The 10,657-nt window shown below is 45.5% G+C and overlaps 1 protein-coding gene across 1 annotated transcript; it reads right to left on the reverse strand.

Annotated features, from left to right (window-relative positions):
- Nucleotides 1–782: 782 nt before the first annotated feature.
- LOC129380319 (uncharacterized) lies at nucleotides 783–9,340 on the reverse strand. Its single transcript, XM_055061118.1, has 4 exons — nucleotides 8,704–9,340; nucleotides 7,022–7,167; nucleotides 5,563–5,747; nucleotides 783–1,365 (listed from the first exon to the last, which is right to left on the reverse strand). The coding sequence occupies exons 1-4, from the start codon at nucleotides 8,792–8,794 to the stop codon at nucleotides 1,272–1,274; spliced, it is 516 nt and encodes a 171-aa protein (XP_054917093.1). The 5' UTR covers nucleotides 8,795–9,340; the 3' UTR covers nucleotides 783–1,271.
- Nucleotides 9,341–10,657: the final 1,317 nt, after the last annotated feature.

The following is a 10,657-nucleotide window of genomic DNA, read 5'->3' on the forward strand; positions in this document are numbered from 1 at the left end:
GTTTCTGGATCGTAGGAATATAAACCATGTGCTAAGTCTCCTTCAGCTTACGGGGGGCACATGACCAGCTATAACGAGACCACCAAACACTATAAATTGGGAAGGGCCCATTTCCCCCCGGCACACTGCTCGCTGAGTAGACGGCAAGCGACGGCATGGCGCCTCTTAGATACATATCCGAACCCAGTGGCCTACCACCGCTACTACCCGGACCTTTACACGGACAGATGTAGATTCTGTCAAGAAAGGGCGGACCTACAACATATGGTTTGGGCTTGTCCTCACACACCCACACAGAGAGGAGTGGGAGACCGCGTTGCTCAGCTGTGCACCGGAAGACCAACTCAAGGCAATCCAGCAGGCCAAAGATGCCGCCAGGGCCCAAGGGCTCGAGGCCGTCATCTAGGTAGAGAGGCCTCAAATCTGCTCTGCACAAATAAAGTTTGTTCCTCCTCCGCCTTGCCGGAAATTAAGTTTCAGAAAATTCAGCCTTCAGCTAGCCTTAGCCACCACGCGCTCTAGATTATTCCAAAAAATATTTAATTTTAAGAACACCTATGTACTTACCTCATCAAAAGCACAACATTGCAGGTATAGCTGCTTACCTCATTCATCTCTTTATAACATCAATACTAGTGACAAGCGGCACGCTATTGTTAGAGAAACAGAAGACATTGCACTTGGCCAAATTACTATTCGTGCTCCAGCTTTCGCACCACGACGACAACCACTGAAGGTCTTCTTGTATAACACGTACGTCATCAACGAACACAATGCCGCGGTGTACGCAACGTTCACCAGCACACAGTCTTGCATGGCTAGAAATATATTTCGATACGTCATTTATCAATCAGATCAGGTCACGTATAGGAACGAGTCAACAAAGCGCCCCCTTGTAAGAAAAGCTCGAAGGCAGTGAACGGTGGGGGAAGGGGGAGGAAGGGGGGCGAGATTCAGTGCGAACTTTCAGCTATACAGGCTAAGTAGCACGCTTTTTTTTTTAAAGAGACCAGAAAAATACGAAACTGGAGGGCGAGGGCGCGTGACGCTCGTCTTCCGAGAAAGCTCTCTCTCGCTTGTCCTCCGAGACCAGCGTCAGTCATTGACGTCGGCGGCCACGCTGCTGGGTTCGTTGACGCTGTCGTCGGACATGACTGTCTCGTGCAGGCGCGAGGGTGAGGGACTCTTGAGTCGCAGCGGCGAGATGGGCGCGACGGTGACCTGGATCTCGGAGCGCGCCTTGGCCAGGTGCTGGCGCAGAACCGAGTGGCTCATGTTGTCCACCGGCGTGGAGTCCACGTGGGTGAGCACGTCCCCGGGAAACAGGTTCCGGCCCACGGTCTGCACATGCACGTCCTTGGCGCGCTGCGAAAAACACCACCGAGTGACCACGTGCACATCATCGTTTCTTTTTTTTTTTTTTATGCATTCGAAGAGTTGTGTTGTCGCGTTCTCTATATATATACGGTGCACGAAGCGATTCTTGGAACTTTAGACACGCGGCCCAGGTCTGCGATTTCGGGCGTTGTCAATTTATGAAGTAAATGTCGAATTGCATACAAATAAAGCTTATACATGAAGTAATGCATGAGTAATGCGCAAGAGACCAACGAATTCTTTTTTTCGTTAAGGGTACTTTGATATATTTTTTTCACTACAGCCAAATCAACAGGAGTTGCGAAAAACGCAATTGTTTGCTACCTACAACATAATAGAGCTGGTCTCAACGTATTTCTGTCGCTGCGTTCACTTCTTTAAATCCTTTCAAAGTTGCGCTGCAGTTAAAATGTGGATAACCTACTGTAGCCGGTACACAGGATTAAAATATGGATTTGGCTCTTAGAGATATGTCACGATATAACAGCTGTGTCTTACCAGTACTCGCGTACGGGGCAGAAACCTGGAGGCTTACAAAAAGGGTTCTACGTAAATTGAGGACGACGCAACGAGCTATGAAAAGAAGAATGATGGGGTGTAACTTTAAGGGATAAGAAAAGAGCAGATTGGATGCGGGAACAAACGCGAGTTAATGACATCTTAGTTGAAATCAAGAAGCAGAAATGGGCATGGGCAGGACATGTAATGAGGAGGGAAGATAATTGATGGTCATTAAGGGGTACGGACTGGATTCCAAAGGAAGGGAGGCGTAGCAGGGGGCGGCAGAAAGTTAGCTGGGCGAATGAGATTAAGAAGTTTGCAGAGACAAAATGGCCACAATTAGTACATGACCGGGGTAGTTGGAGAAGTATGGGAGAGGCTGTTGCCCTGCAGTAGGCGTAATGATGATGATGATGGTGATGATGATGATGATGATGATGTGTCACGCAGTAATTGGCTCATCGTAGCGTTTTATTTGAGCCTGCCTTCGCTACAAAGAAAACAAGTCGTAATGCCAGCGCGTGAACGATTTCTCAATACGGTGCGAGAGACTTAACGCCATGGATGCGCTTTCTTCGAGTACACCCTCCTCTGTCGCATGTTAAGCAGCGATAACGACGAATGGATGTGTAGACCGGGTGTTTCTTCCTGGCAACGCGTGCACTGTTTTGCACAGTCGGCAGCGTTTTCTTGGTGTTGAGCTCTGGTGAAAGCTTCTGACGAGGTGTTCAGGGGGCACCCCCATTGGTTGAGTGGATATGGCTTACTCTGATTCAAATAGGCCCAGCATCTGACTGATTTTTTACTCTAAACCGCTTTGTGTTTGGGGGTAGGGGCGGGGGCGTTTTAATGGGTAATTGGCCACATTTAATTATAAATCTTCTCTCACCCGCCGTTGTTGCTCAGTGGCTATGGTGTTAGGCTGCTGAGCACGAGGTCGCGGGATCGAATCCCGGCCACGGCGGCCGCATTTCGATGGGGGCGCAATGCGAAAACACCCGTGTACTTCGATTTAGGTGCACGTTAAAGAACCCCAGGTGGTCGAAATTTCCGGAGTCCTCCACTACGGCGTGCCTCATAATCAGAAAGTGGTTTTGGCACGTAAAACCCCATAATTTAAACATCTTCTCTTTTAAACGAAAGAAACCTAGGTGTGCTTTGCGTTCCGGTCAAATTTAGCTCCGTTGCGGTTTCCGAGTTCGGCTCTTTAAAAAAAAAGTTCTCGTACTTCCTAGGTGTTCCCTACGAGACGTCAAAGGCTATTGGTGATAAGTCAAATTGTTTCTTAAAAGTGAAGTATGCTGATCGAAGGTACATCTCGGTATCTATGTGAGGCGAAGCTATCGTGAAGCTGTTGTTCAAATACTGTTATATCATAAATTTGCCCATTTCAATTACTACGTCTTTGGGATAAGTGAAAGCGATGCGCGTGCACGTGCTATCACACACAACTTGCTACACAATGTGACAACTGTATTATTGCGTCGCATTTGCGCATTTTTTAAAGTTATTTTAAATGTGCCTCGCGATTGTAGGCCAATCCCCCGTTGTGTATACCCCCGTTGTGGATATCCGCCATAGTATGCAAATTACCATCACCATCGTCAACACGTAGTGATCATTTTAAAGATGTAGTTGAAGTTGGCACTACAGGCGTATACGTGCGACTGTGTCCTAATGGTTAGGAACGTAACCACAGAAAGGTTTGCTTGTGCCCAGGATGACTCATACTTCATGCGATCAGGATATTTTGCAATCATTTAATCTTTTCTTTGAGTAATAGCGTAGAAAACGATTTCAGCAGTCTGGACACTTATAAGGGTAGTAAATGCAGAAGTCCTGTACTGTAAGACAGCAGCATTAGCGCCCAGCCGGCGGTCACGCTCAGGAAAATGCGGTAGCAAAGAAAGATTCGCTTTAATAGAGCAACTGAACAGCGCCCAGTCTATCTATGGCGTTGCTACAGCAACCCAGTGCCGCTTGTTAGGAAGTTACACGAAAGGAGGCTGGAAACGCAGGTCGCTGGTGGCCAAGCGGAACATACGCAGGCTGGGTGTAACTAAAATGAAATGAAACGGCCCACGTCTGGTTAGACTGGATATAACTAAAATGAAATGAAACGGCCCACGTCTGGTTAGACTGGATATAACTACAATGAAATGAAACGGCCCACGTCTGGTTAGACTGGATATAACTAAAATGAAATGAAACGGCCCACGTCTGGTTAGACTGGATATAACTAAAATGAAATGAAACGGCCCACATCTGGTTAGACTGGATATAACTAAAATGAAATGAAACAGCTCACGTCTAGTTAGTGGTTCAATTATAGCACTGAGTGGGCGTACCTGCACAATATGCAGATGGGTGTAAGCATTTTGCTGCTGGTCCCACATTTTCGCCTCGAACGTTTTGAAACCGTACCACGCACCCTTGCGGCATCCGGCTCGCAATAGAGACAGGGTGAGCGTCTGTCGGCCGCATGACTGAAGGATGCTGCTCATGTCCTGCCTGTAAATATGTATTTTAAAGAAGCAATGGCGTCCTTATGCAGGCGTTCTCAAAAATTCTTAAACAGCAGTATATTATGCGAAGTTGTCAAGATTTCTAAGCGGGAACACAAGTCAACTTTTTTTTATATAGACGTTTTCGCATGCACTGTGGAGCCTCTGTTAGCCTGTGACCCGAAGAAAAGTTAGGCCTCATGTCTCCTCAGTCGACTTTGCCGAGGAAGAAGATGTATTTTTTTTTTCTTTTGCGTTAACGTCCATTTTTCGTTTAAAGAGGAAAGTCAGAATCATGCAAATAGAAATGCGTATTATTTTTCTAATACTTACGTGGCAAGATATGTTGGCAACTACTGGGAATGGCTTTAAGGCAAAAGCACTAGAAATATTCGGAATTCTGCAAAAACGCAGAATTACACTACCATGACTTTAGTAATGTATTCGCTAATCTTCCAAGGACTAACATTGTAGACAGTCATAGTATTGTGAAAATCTTAAGCGCAGATAATGTCGACTACATTGTTTTAAGAATTTTAACACCTCTGAGAGTTTTCTTTTAGTGCTTTGCATTTGAGTAAAGCGTTCTTCAGACTTGTGACGCATGTTGTGGAACGTTATACAGTGCAAGAAGCAAACAAACTTATTTGTCTTGTAGGCTTTCATAGTCTACTCGAACGCGCAATACAATACATCGCGGCGTCCTTTCATCATGATTGCATTACAAACAGCATCACAGTAATGAGAAAAAGTGTTGAGGAAACTCGCTGATTTATACATACGTCACACTTTGCTAGAATGGCACGTAGTTTACGCAAATCTTCCCTCCTAATTTTTTTGTGTGCCGAATTTGTAAATGGCTATGGTCTCCGCTTGAACCCAGCCTGAGCCTCGCGCAAATGTATTTGCAAATGATATGCAAATTGATGGTTTTTTTTCTCTAAATGGAAATCGTGTGCTTGGGGGCAGCTGCAATTAATCCCGTACACAGGAACTAACGAAGCGCCTTCAGCAACTGTTTCATACAAATATTAATGCCGGATTCGGCTTTTAATCACGCGTCTTTCTTTATACGTCACCCCTTAACCGAAATTCTGCAACGTCGGAGAAATTCTGCGATTACGTATTTTCCTGGGAGAAATAAAATTCGGTTATTTTACGAATCTCGTTAATCACGCACCTGGTGTTTATAATTCTGTACGGATTGGACGAGAGCACGGTGAGGACAAGCTGGTCTCCGGAGGAGTTCATAATTTTTCGGACAATTCTGAGCGGCAGTCCGGCAACCTTGGTGCCGTTGACGGCGATCACCACGTCACCGACCAGAATCTGGGACCGCTGAGCAGGGCTGCCTTGCTTCACGCTCTGAAAAACAAATTGCGGTGACGTTACCACAAAAATTTGGTGCACGCTTCGCGCCGGACACCCAGCGCCCTCGTTTAGGTTTCTGGCTATTTACACGAGAGAGTGTGGTTTATCCAGCTAGCTTCTTTACTGCTGAATTCTCACGAAGCACACGCAACTACACCGTTGGTTACATATTCATTCTGTGAAGGCAAGAACCCTGTTTCTTGAAGTGTTTAAGCATGTATAAACAGGTTCGCTTTCTTCAGTATCCCTACTCAGGGACCCTCGTTTATATACGTGCAATTTACAATTTTTGTTTTGCACGGATACACGTGTACTCAAGTGAAAAAACAAAAGAGTTGCTGCTGGCAATGCCTGTGATTTGTGACACGAACACGTGACACTCCAACGTGCACTGAAAGGCGGGCAGCGAGCTCTTCAGTAAACATCAGCAGGTTTTATCGCGACGGATGCTCCGAGCTTTTCAGACTACTGAGGAAGATGATACTTGATTCATAATAAAAAAAAATTAAACGTGTGTTTACAGACGAGGGTCACAGAGAAGTAAGACTGAGAACGGGTCCCTGGAGCCACGTTCCCCAAGCATGTGCCTTCGCAGCGTTCAAAGTGACAGTATTTGCATATTCTTATATAGGCGGCCCTGTGATTGTTAGGTAGATAGCACATCAGCACAAAGCTCACAGTATGTGGTATCGAAATGCTCCAAAGAAAATGGCGGGAACATACTAACTATAAATCAAGAGCAAGTGATGTAATTAAGCATGATATATACGCAAAACACGTGCCGATGTTCATGGTGGTGTCTGTCTTCATTGTCGTTCCCTTGTTCACTACAGTCCCCGAACGGCTTCGAGGCTTTCTCTATTCCAAAAGTTGGATGGACATCCACGCTAATTCACGCAAACAAGCAAAAACGGCACTAATTTAGGTTCGCTACCACTTAAGGTCGTGGGAGTCGCGAGACGTTCAAAGGCCTGCGAAGTTACTTCAGTCAATAAGCGGTCAAACATGACCACCTTCATGCAGTCGGAACGAAAAACAGAAAGTGAATCTGGAGTCTAAAGTGATGTTAGCAATTCGGTTCTTGCAGGCCTTCCTATTATTTGTTTGCATTTCGTGCCTTATGGTGTCGAAACGCATTATTTTTATTCCTCACTGTAGTGATGTGTGTCAAAAACGTTAACTCTTATGATGCAATTAATAAAAATCGGGCCCGCTCGGTTCCCTTTCTTCTCGTTCAACACTGGAGGTAAGTCACCTTTAAGGCCCACCTCAACAATGAAGAAGTTCCTGCCTCCTTCGCCTGTCGCGACTTCCAAGTTGACGCCGAAGCTCCAGAATCTTCCGAAGCGTTTCTTGCGGAATAATATCAAGTTCAGCTTTTCGCTCACTCGCTTTCTTCGGCTCGACGTGTCCGCTGCAAATAAATTATGCGTGAATGTCGGGCCTTTTCTTATAACTCTGAATATGTATCGCCACGGGGGCAGGCTCCCTAATACTTGACCATTAAATGGTAATCTTCCTACTACAGCATTTAACATCAACGCCAGTTTTGTACACTATAAGACTTGCTCACGTTGAATATAGAGACCAGATGAAAAAGCAACTGTGCATGAAATCAGCACGCTGAAGAAAGCACCTTTTGTTCATCTGCCGACCACGTTAATAACAATTGCAGCTCCAGTGCATCATGGTGCATTGCCGCGTATTTATTTACTTATTTATTTATTTATTTATTTATTTATTTATTTATTTATTTATTTATTTATTACTTTCTTAGTCAATCACTTACCTACCGACTTACATAAAACTTATAGGCCTCGAAGGACCATTACATAAAGGATGGGCATGGAAAAGGAAGGCATTATGATGACGACGTCACAAACATGCGTCAAAACGTTCGATGGCAGACCTAAAGGCCGCAAAAAAAATTATGGGGTTTTACGTGCCAAAACTAGAATCTGATTATGAGGCATGCCGTAGAGACTCCAGAAGTTTGGACCACCTGGGGTTCTTTAACGTGCACTCAACTCGTAAATAGAAGGGTGTTTTCGCATTCTCGGCCCCATCGAAATTCGGCCGCTGTGGCCGGTAGTCGATCCCGCGACCTCATGCTTAGCAACCCAACACCTAGCCACTAAACAACCGCGGCGGGTACTTTCTCTCGGAAGGCCATTCTAGGCTCGACACAAGTTCGAAAAAAAAATATGCGTGAGAGCACTGGTGCGGGCCTGTGGTGAGACCAAGGACCACGTTCAAATCATTTCTAAAAGCTATTCTTACACTGTTCTCACACTCTTCTTACACTCTTCTTATAGCACTGACACTGTTCTTACAGCGCTTAATTTGGAGATTGACACCAGCAGCGGCGGCGTAATCATTGCTACCATTGTCCCTATTCGCAAAAAAAAAAAGAAAATCGATACTCATTAGGATCATGAATGATTTCGGGATCAAGTATATATATATATATACGGAGGAATTTAATTATGTTTAGCTTAACAACACAACGTTACTGGATGACTACGACGTGAGGATTCATGAGTCACGCTTGGGTTGCGGTTGTTATCGTGTAGAGCTGTGGCAGAACATGCCTAATATGCTGAGCCGGGTTTGGCGGCTCTTGCACGAGTCGCTATAGGATTTGAGTTCGACAAAGGATTGGGCAGCATAATCGAAAACAAAATTAAGTATTCTGCCCAGAGATGAGTTTGTCACAGAGGCGCTTAAGTTTATCATGTTTTTTTTTTGTTTTTTGTTTTTTTCCTTTACCAAATTTGAATAGATGCCTTCGGGCCAGGCGAGTTTCCGAGGAGAAACCTTCGCTGATGCCGTATTCTGTGCCTTTTATTTTGCCGCTTCAAGACTCGACGATATCATAATCCTGTCAAGCGGGCGAATTTCACTGTTACTGGCTTCCCCTTGCCCCGTATGCGGTGTTGTGAATGCTCACTTTTGGAAAATCCGGTAAAACCGTACATGGATTCCACCTCTGTCGTCTTCTGGTAGTCGATTTCGGACGACGACACATTGGATTGGTCCATGAAAGATTCGTTCAAGGATACCGGATTTTCACTGTCCCTCGTCTGAAATTGCAAAACACGTCGTTTAAAGGCGGAGTGGCCACTTGTTCGGTTCTGCAGAGTGTGCCCCACTGCAAAAAATACATGACAATTAAAAATACGATCTGCATTTTCACATCAACGTTGAGAATTTTTGCTAAGTTACCTTTGAACATACATATCTTCCCCAGCGGAATTGTAAATAATGCCACGCAGGTTTTTTTTTTTTGCATTTGCTGGTAATGAATTTTTTTTGACAGATCACTCTTTGCTGTGAGAGGAGTGCTCGCTGTATCCTGCAGACTACGTCATCTGTGTCACGGGATAAGCACTGTAGAGGCGGGCACTATTTGACAAGATCGTACGTGCGCCAGGATTGCGGTAACAAACGTTCTCGAATCAACGCCTCGGACGGCTCGGGAACTTACGGCGCTGCCATGCCTAAATAGCGGGCAAAACAGCTGTGCTCGCAGTAGGTCATTAAATCCAACGGCCGTCGACAGCGCTACCGGCATCGTCACTGTGACTGCCGAGTTGCAGTTCCTTCGGGCCCACGTTCGCCCAGTCAGCAATCTTACCTTTAGTTTCTAGTTTGTCTGCCTGCCAACACCTATCGTGGACACTTGCCATCTCTCCCGAATTTTTTCGTAAAGTTAACGAATTTGGGTTTGACTTTGCCATTTTACGAATGCTGTGCCAGAGAGAAAGAGATAGATAAATTTTTTTATAGAAAGGTAGAGAGGTTGGCCTGAGCTATAACTTGATCTGGCCTGCTACTCTACACTGGGGAAAAGGGACGGGGAGGGGGAAGGGCTGATGAATGATGATGATGATGGTATAAGGAAGGGATACAAATACACAGAGTTGTACCATCTCTAAAGCCGTGCGTCCAGCCCAGTGGCTTGGAGAAAAGCTATAGCGGCACTTGATATCAGGGCTGCGCTGTTTGCATTAGGCCAAGGACCTAAAAGAAACTCGTCTGATAGCGGCCTCTTATGGATCTTTGCAATGGAAGAGACCAGTTGCTGTCGTTCTTGCGCGTACGCGGGACACACACAAAAAATATGATAAAGTGTTTCTGGAACCCCACAGTATTCACAGTTTGGGCTAGTATCACTGCAACTTATCATATGTCTATAAAGTTTTACAAAAAGGTAGTAGTCACGGGAAAGTTTCGTTTTGTCCGCCTCGAAGCCTTCCGCTGGAAGTGTTTTGATGGTGAAAGGACAAAAGCGGGGTACTTGCTTCGAACAAGTACACATGCAGGCAATTTCCTGAAGCAGATGACATCGACAATACCGAAGCCGCCGTGACGTTAAAAAAGGAACGGTTTGCTTGCCAGTATTTGCTGTCCCAACTTAGCTGCTGCATTTGGGCTGCATCTAAAACCTAAATCCTCGTTAACAAACTACGTATCTAACCCCGAAAGAGCGTGCGTTCAAGGCAAGCTTAAATAAAAAATACGGGCTATTTCCTTCCGTTTTCCCTTTCCTTCCTTTTCGGTGTTGCGCCCGGGGCACTTCGCGAATTTTGAAATGCAGAAGTTGGCAGGTATGCACTTGACCATGTTTCTCAAGTGAACTGGGCCTGGCAGGGTCACGGATACGTACACCTGGCCACAAAATATTACGGACCATGAAATCCGAGAAAAAGCTGAATATCTCCGCAACCTCACAACGCAGCGTGGTATTTGCAATTTCAGGCCTCGACTATAATATGTTAACACTGTCGTATACAGTTTTACTGGCTACTGCTACAGGCTGCTTTTCTGAGATCCCGTGGTCCGTAAACTTTTGTGCCCGGGTGTACGTGCGCATAAGCTTACTGACTGCGTACTTATGTACC

This window comes from Dermacentor andersoni, chromosome 10 (genome assembly GCF_023375885.2).
Source record: "Dermacentor andersoni chromosome 10, qqDerAnde1_hic_scaffold, whole genome shotgun sequence".
In the NCBI taxonomy this organism is placed as follows: domain Eukaryota; kingdom Metazoa; phylum Arthropoda; class Arachnida; order Ixodida; family Ixodidae; genus Dermacentor; species Dermacentor andersoni.

Bases quoted from the DNA above. Each gene is read 5' to 3' on its own strand.
- LOC129380319 (XM_055061118.1), bottom strand. From the start codon at position 8,794: ATGGACCAATCCAATGTGTCGTCGTCCGAAATCGACTACCAGAAGACG. The intron at 5,748-7,021 runs GTGGGCCTTAAA...TTTGTTTTTCAG, and splicing joins GGAACTTCTTCATTGTTGAG to AGCGTGAAGCAAGGCAGCCC. The intron at 1,366-5,562 runs GTGCGTGATTAA...TGTTTTTCGCAG, and splicing joins TACAGAATTATAAACACCAG to CGCGCCAAGGACGTGCATGT.